The sequence below is a fragment of the Haliotis rubra genome, unplaced genomic scaffold, assembly GCF_003918875.1.
Source record: "Haliotis rubra isolate DU_JTF1 unplaced genomic scaffold, ASM391887v1 Scf508, whole genome shotgun sequence".
Classification (NCBI taxonomy): Eukaryota; Metazoa; Mollusca; class Gastropoda; order Lepetellida; family Haliotidae; genus Haliotis; species Haliotis rubra.
The window spans coordinates 122,351-139,728 of record NW_025767200.1 but is presented as its reverse complement, the minus strand read 5'-3'; the positions used below and the strand labels follow the sequence as shown (position 1 = coordinate 139,728).

The 17,378-nt window shown below is 41.5% G+C and overlaps 1 protein-coding gene across 5 annotated transcripts in view; it reads left to right on the top strand.

Annotated features, from left to right (window-relative positions):
* LOC124292117 (atrial natriuretic peptide receptor 1-like) overlaps positions 1–17,378 on the top strand; it is a 312,171-nt gene that overhangs the window by 201,880 nt on the left and 92,913 nt on the right. For 2 of the 5 annotated variants that reach the window (XM_046729168.1, XM_046729166.1), the window contains exon 2: positions 3,170–4,461. The exons of 1 other annotated variant lie outside the window; for it this stretch is intronic. In XM_046729168.1, the coding sequence (XP_046585124.1) occupies positions 3,756–4,461 (706 nt within the window). In that variant the 5' untranslated portion in view covers positions 3,170–3,755. Of the gene's footprint in view, positions 1–3,132; positions 4,462–17,378 lie in introns of all 5 variants that reach the window. 2 more of the 5 variants (XM_046729167.1, XM_046729165.1) reach the window with 1 other exon arrangement.

Below are 17,378 nucleotides of genomic sequence, written 5' to 3'. Positions count from 1 at the left end.
TTCTTTAACACCTCTAGAATGCAACCCTTCTTTTAATGCTTTAAGTCCAGATATTGAGATATCAGCTCTTCAGATCTTCTGATTTAGTTTAAAGAACAACAGTCCAGCCGTGTCGCTTCAAATTAAATTTGACAGTGAAATATGTTTAAGCTGCTGATAGGAACGAAAGAACGAACGGACTAGTGTCTAAATACATATATAACGTGGAGGTGTCGTAGTAGACTATGATCTGTAAGCAATACTATTTGACGAATTCATATAACGACATGCAAATCAACTGGACAGACAGAAATAGTGTAAATTTACACTCGGTTACTCCATGATAAGATCCACTTTGGTATATACCATTCAAAAGATGTTCGTTTACACCCACGGGCGTTGGGGTAGGTCCACAGGTTAAAGCGAACGTTTATACCATCAGATTACCCTACCCCAAATTGGCGTTAAACCAACTTTTGTCACCATAACATTGAGTCACAACGACACTATTTATGTATCAATTGGAATAAAGGTTACATAATTTATAGACAGCATTTCTAATCAATTCCGCAATTATTTAACTCGAGTAATTGTCCAAAAGCAATCACACTTAATAATCCTGACCTTTCAAACAGCGAGAAATATGCGTTCTGTCGCCCGCCGAGAAAAATCTAAGTCAAATATTGCTGACGTCAACTCAGTCACGTGTTTGGACACTGCATTCGTCTGTCGCCAGTAAATCATAACCTATGCTTATGATAAAGTTGGAATCATACAATATAGATTTATTATGATTATGCAAAGAGTTCATCGCTTACAGTTGTATGGTCCCCAGGGAGTTGAGATTGATAATAAGATGTGCCGTTGAGATTGACAACCAATGATCTAGGGACAAAATATCAGCGCCTTGAGCATGCACTAGTGCGTGGATATGTGCGCTATACAAATATCCAGTAATAATAAATAACAATAATAAGCTTATAACGTCACATAATGTCCGTTGATTTGTGGATAGCGCGACTACGCCGACGGTAGATGGTCGATGGTTCGACGTGTACGTAAACAATAATCATGGATCCAACGCGGAACCCCATGTCACCCAACTGCTGAAACTGTCTACATATTTGTGCTGAATGAAGATTGAACCATTCTACATGCATAATTATGTCATAAATGCTAATTTTGGTTTGCAATGAAATCATAAAATGATGAAAAATGATCTTAGGTTCCTTTGGGAATACAGTATTTTGTGGGTGAGATAAGTTTTACCCCGCTATTAGCAATATTCCAGCAATACCACGGCGGGGGACACCAGAAATGAGTGAGTGAGTGGGTATGGTTTTACGCCGCTTTTAGCAATATTCCAGCAGTATCACGGCGGGGGATACCAGAAATGGGCTTCACACATTGTGCCCATGTGGGGAATCGAACCCGGGTCTTCAGCGAACGCTTTAACCACTAGGCTATCCCACCGCCCCTACGTACTTTGTACTGTGCATCAATTTATGAAAAGTCACAATGGAAAAATAAGCAAAGAGAAAAAATATGTAGCAGGGATTTGTATTAGTATGGCTTGAAAGAAATAGCCCGCAGAGACCAAGAAAATGATTTAAGGCTTCCAGAGGAACTTATCGCAAGATGAATGATTGAGCACTGTCATTTGCCTGTCCTTTCCTTGTGGGGGACAGTCCTCACATGAAGTGTCTCTTTGAGACCAATTGGTCCGCCAAGGCACTACTGGATGCTGTCAACGTCGTTGTAAACGTGGGCTCGTGGGCACGGCGTGATGGATCCATACTCGACGGCGTGAAAAGCTTCCCTTAGTGGGGTTTGGAGATGTGTCACCGTCACGTTGTGGCAGACAGTATCAATGAAACTAGATTGCTTCAAATGGAGTTTTGACAGTTGGAGAAATCGCCGCATTTTGTATGCATACCGCACCGCGACAGCGCGTCTGGCAAATTGTCGTGTAACTTTAGAAAAGTAATATACTTCCGGCTCTCTTGTTCAGACGTATTGTGTGTTCGGTAAGATAGGATTACCCATGACCGTTTCTGAGGACAGGGGATTATTGTTGTGGGGAGTTTTCTTAATACCCCCTTACTATATCCATCCTTAACCATCTCCAAGAACAGACTCAAGAGACTGTATCCCAAGAACACATATGGTTGTTCCTTCCTGCTCCAGTAACGGGTCGGTGGGGTAGCCTAGTGGTTTAAGCGTTCGCCGTCACGCTGAAGGCCCGGGTTCGATTCCCCACAGGGGTAGAATATATGAAGCCCATTTCTGGTGTCCCCCGCAGTGATATTGTTGGAATATTGCTAAAAGCGGCATAAAGCCCTACTCACCCAATGCTCCAGGAACAGTTGTTCTGATGGGAGTTCCCTTGAAGAACAGCTGGAAAGTCGGTGAAGCAGAGTAAAAAAGATATTGTTTCCTTCCTTACCTCTTTGAGAAATATTTCAGTAATATAATCTCAGGGGTACCAGAGAAGGACATAATGTGGGGAATCGAACCCAGGCGTGATGACTGAACGCCTTCATCAGTGGAATACCCATAGCCCATATTCTCAACGCCTTAATAAACGTTATTAATGTTAATTGGTTTATATGGCGAAGTACCAATACAGTAAAAGCAGCAATGCAGTAAAGGGGACGCAATATGTCAACGTCATTGTAGGGTTCACTTTTCATACTTGAATTAATATTATTCAATATTGTAATATTTGTATAAACTACCCAACTATTTCCCTTGTGTATAGTTTTATTGAATAAGCCGGATGAACAGATGAAATCTTGCAATAAATGAATGTCAATGTGTCCTGTGTCTTCAATAGCGTGGTCTTAAACAATAATATTCATATTTCTCACAAACCACATCCTCTTGTGTATAGTTCTATTGTATCAGTGGGAGAAACAGATATAATATTTCAATAAATGAATGTCAGTATTTTGATGAGATACGCTGTAAAGCATTAAATACCAAAACCCACGCCTTTGTTATGCGTGTGCTTGGCTCATGAATATTATTGTATACAGATGAGCAGTTTAAGGTTCGAGTGGTATTCATACAGAGTGGTGAGATTGTTTGGTGTGTTATAGTAACGATGCCAAATTGAAACGGAAATATTAAAGTTGAGTACAACGTTTTCAGACTTCCCGGATCTCAGACATATGATACTCGGTTCCAGACTCACAGAACGCCTAACGTCCACCTTTAAACCAATAATCAACATTCAGGAGTTCAACAACTTGTCAAGTGTTTCACTCGAAGAGGAATCAATAATCGAGCGACACCCCCCGATTGAGACCATCTGGTTATAGGTTATTGTTTTACGACCAAAGCATTCGCGGTTGCGTTTGCAATTGATTTCAGCGCCACAATGCAATGAAACGTCACATGTGCAATAATATCCGACGGGGAGATTTTCTGCTTTTTTGATACCTTGGTGTTTTGGATTCATTTTCTTCTGAGAATACAAGGTGGTGACATCTCTACACATATTGGTCTAAATTCATCACCCACGGGCATCAGCCAGACGATTAGTAATGGTACAGCACCTGAGACGTGCTTAAAGAATAACGCTGACTCCATCAATTCGCGCGACGTTTTCTTCGTCTAGACAATCCTAACTGAGACGCATCCGAGATTCGTCAACAGTTCCTGACAGTCCTACAAGAACAATAACGCTGGTTCTTTGTCGTCGACAACTTTGGATAGAACAGGATTTCTGAAGAACTTTTCTAAACCGATATATTCAATTCGTCGATCCTGGAATGGATAGGAAGTGTACTGCAACCATGGCCAAAGCATACTTGGTTGTACTTTTAGTATGTATGATCTGTGAGTATGCTTGTGCCAAAAGACATGTCAAACTTGCAGTAATAGCACCGAGCAAATCAAGTATGTTTTCTATACAGCATGTGAGACCGGTAATTGATTACGTCACTTCCCGTACACGTCATATGCACGCGCAACACGGCCTACGCTTCAGCGTCCGTTTCGGAGATTCTAAATGCAATTCAGCCGATGCAGCCATAAAAGCTTTCGAATTCTACATGCACCACCAAGTCGACGTTTTTGTCGGCCCTATATGTGATTACAGCTTAGCCCCGGTTGCTAGGTACGCCCCCTACTGGAACATACCAATCATTTCTCCTGGAGGCTTTGCACACGATTTTGGCGCCAATAAATCAGTGCCAAACGCGGAATATCCAACCTTGACTCGTGTTGGCGCGACCTTCAACTCTCTAGCAGCGTCAATTATTGACATGTTGCACGTGTTTCATTGGAAAAAGGTCAAGGTCATCTACGACGGCTCAGGACATTCTGACGTTGCTCCAAGATTCTGTTTTCTGGCTGCGGCGGCGTTCGTCGCCTACAGCAAAGACTATAAGCTGTCCTATGGCTTCCACATGTTTATGCCGAAATTTCACAAAGTCAGTGATATGTTAGAAGAGGAGGTTGGAGCGGAGAACTCAAGTAAGTACTAAAATGTCAACGTAACTATATTTTTAGCTACATCACAAAAGTTTCTAGAAATACAGTCCTTTGCAAAAATATGTATACGCCAAGGTGGGTTTGCTTTAGGCCGACATCAGAACTTACCATCACCTGAATACGAAACTGTGCAGCACCTGGACACGGGGCGTCTGGTTGTGCTTTTGTTTAGCTCATTTTACTAAATAATTTAATTATTTTACACAGGAACAAAATGCTGACATTGTTTAGATTGATATGATTGATTCAGCAACGCACCTGTCCATCTCTGCTGATGAATATTGGTAAATATTGAATGATATTCTACATTAATTGAAACAAAATATTCAGATTCAAACAGATAGTTAAGTATTCATGACATACGATCCGGGGATAAAACCCACGGGGAAATGTAAAATTATTTCTTTTGATAATATTCTATGATTATTTAATATCAATTTCGTTAATATGTGCTATGTCTTCCATTAAATGAAACAAAAACAACTAAGTGCAACGTGCATTATGGTAGCTGTAACCTTCCTGAATAGCAGTGGTGTTTAAAACACAACATGATGTTATTATAGTCAGGGATGTTTTAACTCATAACAACAAATTTCAATGCATCGTTAAGTGTACTGATTGATATATCGATCTCATGGGAGTATGGGTTGTGAATATATACTGAGGGAAAAATAAAAGTATCACAAGAAAGCACAAGTGTTCACTTATTTTTTCCAGGTTTCTTCACAAGCTATGTGATACAAAGCTTGTGAAAAAAACTTGAAAAAAATACAGAACACTTGTGCTTTCATGTGATCCCTTATTTTCTTCCCTCAGTATATGTTCATACAATATTGAATATGTGAGGGTCTATTTGTCGACAGAATGTGTGATTGCGTATGACTAACAGCGTCCACTCGCGAAAATTAAATCGTTTCAACTATTTGACCAGATAGAACTAACGTACGCATCCAGTAGCGACTATTTGGGACATCAAATAGTTTTAAAAGACACAATTTAGGAGGCTATAATATCAGTCGACTCGACCCAAAGCAGCATATTTCGTTTCACCTACATAATCCATCAAGTATATACAGTGTGAAAGTCGTTTTAAGGTTGACAGAGTTCTTTAATCCGTCGATTAGTTTCGCTCGTGAAACGCGTTTGAAACTAATCCACAGATTACGGACAGGTCAGGTGGCCGGTTGAAGCATTTGTTGACTAATGAAGTGTTGTGACAAGGACGTCTAGGCCGCCGTGCCCAACATTTAACATATCTATTTCTGTCTTAATATAATGTCTAATAGCTGCTGTGTCAAATGTGTCTTGAAACAATATTCATTTATATAATGCTCGTAACAAAAGAAAGATTATGTGGTCGAGTCGCTGAGTGGAGTCTGTGATCGCAGATTCCCTACAGTTTTATGGAGACGCAAAGATTTATAGTCCTTCTAAGAGGTATGAGTCAGTTCCAGTACGTAGGTGAACGGTATGTTGATGTATCTGACTCTTGCCTGCTGTGTTTCTATACGTCAGGCACTGATTTCGGTAGCATTTATATGCCATGGAGACTAATAGCGTAATAGGCCAGCACGAACAGGTCAGCATCAATTCTTTGATCTTATAGGCAACAGTACACCGTGCCTAACCTTATATCGCAGCGTGTCTCTTTACACACACACACACACACACACACACACACACACACACACACACACACACACACACACACACACACACACACACACACACACACCACACACCACACACACACACACCACACACACACACACACACACACACAGAATGAATCACATACACACTTCAATGCAAGCGACCCTAACCCATAACTAACATCTGTAACATATGTGATATTTGGGATTACACTTTCTTAGTCAAGTACCGACTCAAGTCCTTTTTGGGCTGAGTCCTATCCGGGATTCGAACCCACATCCTCAGAGTCAGGCGCCTAATCGCCAGCATGTAAAGTCAGCAGCCAAACCCGCTCAGCCACGCGACTTCCACAAAATGGAGGTCGGACAACTGATACCCCTCTGATAATTGAAATGTTAATTGACGGTGGCTGAGCGGGTTAGGCAACTGACTTTGTGTGCTGGCTAATTTTGACCGTTTCTTAATGGTATTGTGTAAACACATAACTGATATCGTCTCACAGAATGCTGTTGCAGTACATGCATATACATACAAACACGTAACTGTAAACCACCCACCCCCACCCCCCACCTCGATGTCCCGTTACCAATACGCAAACTCTTGCACATTCATTCAAACACGCTTGGACCATGCACGCCCTACCCGCGAATATCCGGGTTAGAATGAACCTTCAGTAACCCATGATTGTCGTAAGAGGCGACTAACGGGATCGGGTGGTCAGGCTCGCTGACTTGGTTGACACATGTCATCGGTTCCCAATTGCGCAGATCGATGCCCATGCTGTTGATCACTGGATTGTCTGGTCCAGACTCGATTATTTACAGACCGCCGCCAAATAGTTGGAATATTGCTGAGTGCTGCGTAAAACTAAACTCACTCACTTCGTGCACGCCCACCCGTTGAGGGGAAGGTCGTGGGTTCGATCCCCGGTCGCGTCATACCAAAAGGACGTTAAAATATGGTACTTGTTGGTCCCTGCCTGGCGCTCGGCATTAATGGGTACAACAAGGACTGGTCTGCTCGGAGTCAGTATAATGTGTCTGGGTTGGGTATTCATGCTTAACTGCGACATGGTATCTCAGTGAGCTAGCACCAGGCTAGTACAAGTAGCCACACTTACACGTGCATACACGCCGTATTATGAGCGAAAAATTGTTATGTATGACGTTAAACCCCATTTTACCTCACCTAACCCCCGCCGCTAGGAATATGCTGTATTTTTGATCGCCATGTTAACCGGCCATCCGTTGTCTCGCATCACATAAATGTATCTGGGTCGTGATGAGCTTCAGGCAGATTGTTACTCGAGCTAACCTCCAAAACACAACGAACAACCGAACTCAATTACTTTTATAATTATATCAGGCGATGAAATTGATATGTCTTCCAACATCATTGGATTAACATCATGACACAGTCGAATGTCGATTTCACTGGAAACCAATCTAAACCGTAAAACGTAATTCTAACGGTATGCGTCGTTTTTGACACTTACAGAAATTACTCGTGTGTTGTGGCTCAGCGCATTTTGTGGCAATGTGAATGGGCAAACATTTGTATAAATAGAGCAATTTTATGATGAATTCGTCTTTGTCCGTTCCAGATAAAATGAATAGTAACAAGATCTGACATCCTTAAGCGGTCACGACCGCCTCCGTGGTGTAGTGGTTAGAGCGTCCGCCCGGAGAGCGGAAGGTCGCGGGTTCGATCCCCGACCGCGTCATACCAAAAGACGGTAAAATATGGTACTCGCCGGTCCCTGTCTGGCGCTCGGCATTAATGGGTACAACAAGGATTGGTCGGCTCGGAGTCAGTATTATGCGTCTGAGTGGGGTATTCATGCTTCACTGCGGCATGGTATCTCAGTGAGCTTGCACTATAAAACCAGCTTACGTCTGGGCTAGTACAAGCAGCCACACATACACACGCATGACGTTAAACCCCATTTCACCTCACCACCTCACCCACGTTGTGTTAATATATATAAACACTTCCTGTGGTTATCGCTCCGAATGTACAAGGTCATTGACGTGACTGAGTGGGGTATTCATGCTTCACTGCGGTATGGTATCTCAGTGGGCTAGCACTATAAAACCAGCTGAAGTCTGGGCTAGTACAAGCAGCAGCACATACACATACACACGCATGCACGTCGTCGTATGAGCGGAATATTCTCAAGCACGACGTTAAACCCAATTTCACCTCACCTTAAGCGGTCACAATTTGTTTTACAATGGCTTCAATCAACCTGTTTCCGAAAGATGTGGGTTATAGTCAAAGGTTGAAAGCATTGTGGTCAAGCTGAAGGTCAATGTTTCGTTTCTCGCTTGGGCCCCGAGAAGAATTTGTTTAGAGCTTTGTATTTTCCCGTTGTGAAAATGTCTAAAATCGGTGTGAAATATTACTCACTGACTAAATGTGTATTTGAATGTATACCTGGTTCTTGAAGTCAAGAAACTTTAAGTGTGTCAGTTTTGTTGTGTTTAAACGCACCCAGGGATATGAAGAACATTGCTTACGTAAGTGGTAAAACATCACGTCATGGTGGTAAATCGAGCACGGCCACGCAGCATATTTGACAGGAAAAATATACAGCTTAGACTTGGTCTTGAGGAATCAATGCTTGTGGTAAAGGGATACGGGAAACAAACGATGGGAAACGTAGGCGGCCCCTTGTGTGTCAGGTCAGGATCTTTTGTTGTCATACTGTAGACACCAATTCCACTGAAGGTCGTTTCTTCTCAATGTAAAGGATCCAATGGGGATACACTTGGGATATCAATTCCACGGTAGGTCCCGTTTTCTCAATACATCGACTTCCAGAATGATAATATTTTTTATAATCGGAATTGATTTTGCTCATGTATTTCACCGGTAGGACAGGACAGAGGTGTCGTAGCGCTGGGATCACTTTGTGATACTGGTCCAAGGAAACTATGAGTAGCAATTATAATATTGCGTCGGGTTTTTTTCATAATTGGATTTTATTTGAAACGGAAGTCGGTATATGACGAAATGATCCGAATCATTTTATGAATAAATAAAAACGAATTAATCTCAAAATCTGTGCAAAGTGTTTGAATCGATACCAATTCCTTTCAAACCTTTAAGTTCCTGTATCATTACCATCATTACCATTAGCTGAAAAATGGGTGTTCAAACATGAACACGTCAGTGTAAACAAACGCGATGAAGCCCTTTCCGACATCCTTAAGGCCTTTCTGCTTTAATGACTCCCACTGTACCCTGAACATGTATTTTGGATTTCACTATCCAAAATGATGATACGAGGTGTCTCCTGCCAGACTGGTAACACCCATCATAAACACAAACGTCAATTGTTCACCTGAAAACATACGGTTATATATGGTGAGCCTTTCCGATCGGGGGTATTGCGCCTTGTCCATCTGACCAAAGACATTAACCTTGGCAGCAAGTTGACAGGTTGACTCCATGCCCTGAAGCATACTTATAACAGGGGCGCACAGAATGGTCAAGTTTTGATGAAACTCCGTACGTTGCACCATCGTAAATGCTCCATATCCTGGTCCTATGATGGGACTCGCACCAAGCACATTTGGTTCCGAGGTCGTACATGTACGTCTTGTCAAGGTACCGAGGTCGTACATGTACGCCTTGTCAAGGTTCCGAGGTCGTACATGGACGTCTTGTCAAGGTTCTGAGGTCGTACATGTACGTCTTGTCAAAGTTCCGAGGTCGTACATGTACGTCTTGTCAAGGTTCCGAGGTCGTACATGTACGTCTTGTCAAGGTTCCGAGGTCGTACATGTAGGTCTTGTCAAGGTTCCGAGGTCGTACATGTACGTCTTGTCAAGGTTCCGAGGTCGTACATGTACGTCTTGTCAAGGTACCGAGGTCGTACATGTACGTCTTGTCAAGGTTCCGAGGTCGTACATGTACGTCTTGTCAAGGTTCCGAGGTCGTACATGTACGTCTTGTCAAGGTTCCGAGGTCGTACATGTAGGTCTTGTCAAGGTTCCGAGGTCGTACATGTCACGGTCTTGTCAAGTATGTCTTGTCAAGGTCGTACATGTACGTCTTGTCAAGGTTCCGAGGTCGTACATGTACGTCTTGTCAAGGTTCCGAGGTCGTACATGTACCGTCTTGTCAAAGTCCGAGGTCGTACATGTAGGTCTTGTCAAGGTTCTGAGGTCGTACATGTACGTCTTGTCAAGGTTCCGAGGTCGTACATGTACGTCTTGTCAAGGTACGAGGAGGTACGTCTTGTCACATGTAGGTCTTGTCAAAGGTTCCGAGGTCGTACATGTAGGTCTTGTCAAGGTTCCGAGGTCGTACATGTAGGTCTTGTCAAGGTTCCGAGGTCGTACATGTACGTCTTGTCAAGGTTCCGAGGTCGTACATGTATCTTGTCAAGGTACCGTCGTACATGTACGTCTTGTCAAGGTTCGAGGTCGTACATGTACGTCTTGTCAAGGTTCCGAGGTCGTACATGTACGTCTTGTCAAGGTTCCGAGGTCGTACATGTAGGTCTTGTCAAGGTTCCGAGGTCGTACATGTACGTCTTGTCAAGGTTCCGAGGTCGTACATGTATGTCTTGTCAAGTGTCTGAGGTCGTACATGTACGTCTTGTCAAGGTTCCGAGGTCGTACATGTACGTCTTGTCAAGGTTCCGAGGTCTTACATGTAGGTCTTGTCAAGGTTCCGAGGTCGTACATGTACGTCCTGTCGACATGACGTTAACCTTGGTAAGGATGCCATCAGTCAGATGACGCCAGGTCCAGTTCCAAACAAAAGGCACGTCCAGGGCTGCGTTGAAGGGCACCGGGTCGTAACACTTATTTTGTTGAAAATACGTAAATTGCACCAATATACCGGGCATTCCATGGTGAAATCCGCACCAATGTCTTTGGTTCCTGTCGCATGTCTTGTCAACATGACCAAAGTTAGCCTTTGCAGCATGGACGTCATCTAAGGGGCAACTCCATGGACTGTGCACAGCGCCCTCCTCTAACTCTCAGTGGAGCTTTATTATAATACGATGATCAAAGATGTGCTCTGGTGCAGTATAATTGAAATTTCATCCTCTGGTTGGTTCACTGGGTCATGCTCTTTGACAGTTATAGCTTTCCGCACAGATAATCACCAGAACAGACACTGTCTCTGCTCTTGGTTTCAACACGTTAGCCATGATGATTAAGACCTTAGATGTCATATTTGATTTTTGTGAAACTTGTCTTTGAAAGAAGAAACAAACCATGTGAAAATATATCAATAATGTCATTAGAATGTGATCATCTAAGAATGTTATCAGCATCTGTCTTCAGATCTTGAATTTATCGGCAATCAATTAGATTAAAACAGGACCCATCTTTAAAACATATTTCAGTTGGAGGAACATCAAACCTGGAATCAGGGGAGACAACATTTTGAGTCAGGGAAAGTATTTTTCATTGACATTCATTTATTTCTATATTTATTTATATCTGAAAACATCTATCCAGTCACCCTCCGTCATTTGTTTTTGTTGTAAATGAAATACCCTAAGTTATTTAATGTGGAATGCTTTAAATATAAACATAGCAAGCTGCATGCGTCATCTGGTCATTGTTCAAGGTCTGATCCGTTTTACGTTAACAGGATTGATGATCTCGTGCATATGCACTCAGAATTACGGAGTGGTTTTAAAAAATCGGAATTAAATATGATCAGTGCTAAAATCAATAATTCCAACAAGCCTTTGTACATCCAAAGTAATGTAAGTGTGTCAGATGTATTTTCCCTCTTAACCTTGAGGACACTGACTTTCGAACTTTTTTCTCTCGGAGCTTCCAGTGAAGTATATTTTTCTGTTAAAAAGATCAGAACAGACTTTAAAGTATTCTGAGAACATGTTATGTTCTTCCAAACATCTACTACTGCATTCCCATCATCTTCTGATTCTCAATTTCCCTTCCGATTCGAAAATGGTCTGCCGCTATTATTCCCAGGGAGAAGCGTTATTTTAAGGTAAAGTGCATCACTCTCCTACACAGAGTTCCATGCAGTTTCCACGTGATTCGTCACATCTTATATTGTCATTTTATAATGTTGCATATATGCTTTTCATCTGTTTGATTGGCATCTACGCCGCCGCGTGGAACTATAACCAACCAACCAACCAACTAACTAACCTACCAACTAACTATCTCCCATGAGGTCAGCATGTTCTGATTTCAGAGTAAACGCGCTTGTTTACAAACAGAAAAATTCGGTCACGTGATATGCAATTTAGCCTGTGTCAGTGATGTTGATCTAAGTCATCCATGTCCCGGAGTGTTCTTCAACATCTGTATCATCTTCAGGAGGCATGAGACCGCCTCCGTGGAGTAGTGGTTAGAGCGGAAGGTCGCGGGTTCAGGTCCCGGCCGCGTCATACCGAAAGACGTTAAAATATGGTACTCGTTGGTTCCTGCCTGGCGCTCGGCATTAATGGGTACAACAAGGACTGGTCGGCTCGGAGTCAGTATAATGTGTCTGAGTGGGGCTTCACTGCGGCATGGTATCTCAGTGGGCTAGCACTATAAAACCAGCTTAAGTCTGGGCTAGTACAAGCAGCCGCACATACACATACACACGCATGCACGTCGTCATATGAGCGAAATATTCTCAAGCACGACGTAAAACCCAATTTCACCTCACCTCACCTTCAGGAGGCATGTATCATATGCCTTAACCCAGTACACGTGAACTTGAACAGACTTACCGATTAGTGTAATCCGTTAATGGATTCTCCTCAAGAAGGTATGAAACCCTTTCGTTAAGGCTATTATCAATAAATTGTCGACTTACTTATCTCGCTTCCAGAGGCTATCACAGGAGGTATGGAGCGCCACGGGACAGAACAGAACAGATTCTTATTATCGTAAATCACGTACAGTAATTTAAAGCATACATATATAACATTTCCTAAAATTTACATTGGATCGTAATGTTTCCAATTAAACAAAGCTAAGCCAGGTTATATATATCTGGCGATTCTAGTCAGTAAGGGCACATTCATTAGAGAATTGAACTTTTCTATTGATAGTTATTTACAGTAATAATAGGAAGATATTTCTGCCACCAATGAACTGACTGTCCGATATCTTCTGGCATAAAGTCAGACCTCATTGGCGTCTATATTTACGAGCTGGTTACAACAAGCACAACGTCAGTCTGAAGTTCTCCTTTGGCAGTTTCAAAAATTGAAGTACATGAGGTCAATTTTACTATCGTTTTCAGTTATATGGAGGGCGGTGGGGTAGCCTAGTGGTTAAAGCGTTGGCTCGTCACGCAGAAGACCCGGGTTCGAATCCCCACATGGGTACAATGTGTGAAGCCCATTTCTGGTGTTCCACGCCGTGATATTGCTGGAATATTGCTAAAAGCGGCGTAAAACCAAACTCAGTCAGTCAGTCAGTTATATGGAATTACTGTGTTATAGTGGGTTGCTCATCAGCAAGGTCACACACGTACATTTGCTGCATAGCATTGGTATATGTAGAAAGAATACTAAACGATGTCCGTGTAATACCATATTTATTTACCAAATGGTGAATGACATTGGTGTCTAACTCCTTACATACCAAACCATTCACTCGCTTCGTAAACATGGTATTAACTCGTTAGATACCAAACCATTTACTCGTTTCTTTATTACTCACGGCAACATTAGCAATGTAATATTTCAGATTTCAACTTACAGAACGGAGTGCATTACACCGCCATAACAGGGGTCACGCGTATATATACATTTCATTTCTGTTTGTTAACATTAATCTATTTCATTTGATTTCTTTTTAAACAAGGGGATATGAAAAAGGGACCAACTGACTTCAACCAACATATTAGGTTTTTTTCTATAAATGCTATTACACGTAACTCCTCTGGGACTCCATCGCAACTTCGAGATGTGTTGTGAATGACAGCCGCCATTTTGTTTTGATCACGTAACTTTGGTCATGTGACCGAGTACAAATAGTTCCGGCAGCACGCGATGTTATTACACAATGTATAATAACATTTTAGATTTATTAAACAGTGATATCTGAAAGTTTTCTTTCAGACATAACAGTTTCACAATGAAACATGATATGACAGACATCGTGACAATATCGTGTACATTATATGCCTATCTTTTACAATTTTCTCCGAACTAATCTTAACACATTGCTGTTTGGATTGTGTGAAAACTCTGTATCTCTCCCTCTCTCTCTCTCCCTCTCTCCATCTCCCTCTCTCTATCTCTCTCTGGTGTTGACCAACATGGTGAACGATGACAGTGGCTCGACGGAATACATGTTATTTTGTCAGCCTTCGAAACCACTTGGCTACACTAAAGTGAGTGTGCCGATGAACACTACACCATTATGGTTGCAGTGAATCGAGGTGCAACGGCGTGAAGCTAAATGCGAGATTCCTTTATCAATGTTTCTCTCGAAGTACTGATGAGTCGGTGGTAATGGTGTCATTTTCTTTGAGGTAATGATGGTTCAGTAAATCCTGTGTATTTCTTTGTTGTTGATTTTTCAACTATCTAATAGTATCGTTCCGGTTGATTGAATTGATCTGTAAATAAATCAATCTGATCCAGACAATTCACTGATTGATATCATAAACATTGATCTACACGATCAGTCAACGCGAGCATCAATTGCCATTAATTGCCTCTTTTTTCTGGGCCAGATAATCAAGTGATCAACATGATGAGTATCGGTCTACGTAATTGGGATACGATGACATGTGTTAACCAAGTCAGCGAGCCTGACCATCCGATACCCTTAGTGGCCACTTAGTACTGCCATTGGATTCTGAAGACCAGTTCTAACCCAGATCTTCTAGGGTCGTTTATCAAATTAAACCTTGTGTACTGATGTGATGTTCCAGAGAAGAGTTGACTGCCCAACCACAAAGAGATCATTAGTTAAAGAAAACACGTAGCATCTGAAGCCAAAACTCAAATACTGGCTTGGATATATATATTTATCTTGAAACTGGAGTCAACTAATGAATTGCGTCTTTAAAAGAAGAGCTCCAAAGAAACACCCTCTGGCAAATAACTGTGTCGGCAAAATAAATGATCTCATTAAAGACAGATGACTTTGTACTTGTGCTTAGAAGTGAGATCTGTAGAGATTGTTCCTTTTAGGTAACAGCTGGACAAGAAATGCTTCCCTACGATTGGCAACGGATACAGGAAAACGAAATTTAAAGCCCTTTGGAATTAAACTTTGGAAGTAAGAAAACATTGTAATCCCCTTGCAATAAACTCTGCCTCAAGTTCCTCTACACGCAGTTGACTAACTAGAATTCTTTCACTAGCTGATGGCTGTTTTACAGACTCTCAAAGTTTGTAAATAATTCTGCAAAGGTTTTATAGAAAGTTCAGACGCACTTTGTAGAGTTTGGTTGAATTGTACAAAGTTCTGGGTACGATAGAAATACCTCTTCGTGGAAACCACGGTTTAACGACAGTTCAGACGTTTAAATGAATGTAAAGTTTTATTAATATATATACACCCACGCTCATGTGCGTTGGTGTCACGATAAACCCATTCCAATTAGTTGAAATTGCTTGTGACGTGCCTACCTTCATCAGATGAATCACATTTGGCTCTCATTGCCCATGTCTGTTTCTTCAGAAGATTCAGTTACAACATATTTACATATATTTATTCCGCTTTTAGAATATATTTATTAATATTTCTCCTGTGTGGTGATATTTATAAGGAATATTTCGACACCTGCTTATTTCATATAAAATCCATTCTAAATATCATGGCATACGAATTCAAATATACCTTAATTTTTTTCTGAATTTTAAGATGCATCTCTAACGCCTTGGTTAAGTGTCGGAGGGGCGGTGGGGTAGCCTAGTGGTTAAAGCGTTGGCTCGTCACGCCGAAGGCCCGGGTTCGATTCCCCACATGGGCACAATGTGTTAAGCCTATTTCTGGTGTCCCCCGCCGTGATATTGGTGGAATATTGCTAAAAGCGGCGTAAAACTAAACTCAGTCAGTCAGTTAAGTGTCGGAAACTATCGGACTATTTCGAGATTATCTCTAAACCACCTGTTGTTATGTAATTGTATTTTCGATCAGTTTTTAAAATAACCTTTAATTTGTCTCAAATTTGAATACGATTTTCTTCTAAATGTTATATTATTGTATTAGATGATAGGTTGCTGAACTCTAACCCGGATCTTCCCGGGTTGGTAGATGCCTCACAAACACCACCTGACATTGCCATGTATCACGTGATATTCAGGAAAATGGTTCCTTAATACGAACTGTCATTACCCTCGACCCTAAGCTGTCACGATGTGGTGTAATTCATAACGAGATATTTAATAAATTAATAAAGCATTGGATACATTAATCAGGACCACCTCAATACTGAAATGATGGTGTTCGTACTCGTACTCGGCTTAAAACCAATACACAATAGCGTACTTCCGTATCGAAGGTAAACATCGTCTGCTACCACATTTACGCTTGAAATCTTGACATCTCTGCAAGGGACTGGCTTTTAAACTTTTTTCTTCATTATTCATAATTGAATTTATTATGAAACACTCTTCCTTACATTGATGAAGTGATTTTTAAAAATAATCTGGCCCTTATACGCTTCCATACTTCGGATCTCCAGCTGGATGTTATGCGCATCAGTTGCTGCGCAGAATTACCGGACAGCTTGCGATGTGGTCAGAACGCCGGTAAGGTCAACCGTATGGCATAATACAACGTTAGAATCTTATAGTCGTCAATAAAACTTATATTTCTAGGTAAATATGATGCATACCAGCATGTTTAGTCACGTAAAACACAAAAAATAAGAGACGTTAGTTGTCGTGTTGCGATCGATCTGCTTAGGTGCGCGGAATTACCAGACGGCATTGTACACGTGTTTGTGAGATATCATACCACACGTTAACATGAAATCCATGCTTACATATTTTTCTCTGCAAGGGGATCTATTAGGTTTTCGTTGTTGTCTTTCTGGAACACGAAATATACTATTCACACTTTGCTGTGGGGTCAAATTTGGTTTAAGTATCTAGCTTATTGTAAGCATGGATCCCAGGTTTCAGTATGTCACTGCATCTTGTGGATCCAGTACCTGCTATTGACAGGTGTTGTGTACTTGTCAATGACTCGTTCCATGATTTGTTAAATGGTTGGTTGGTGCCATGAAAACCATTTTCATGGTTCCTTATATATCATTTGCATAATGTTAGATTAAATTGA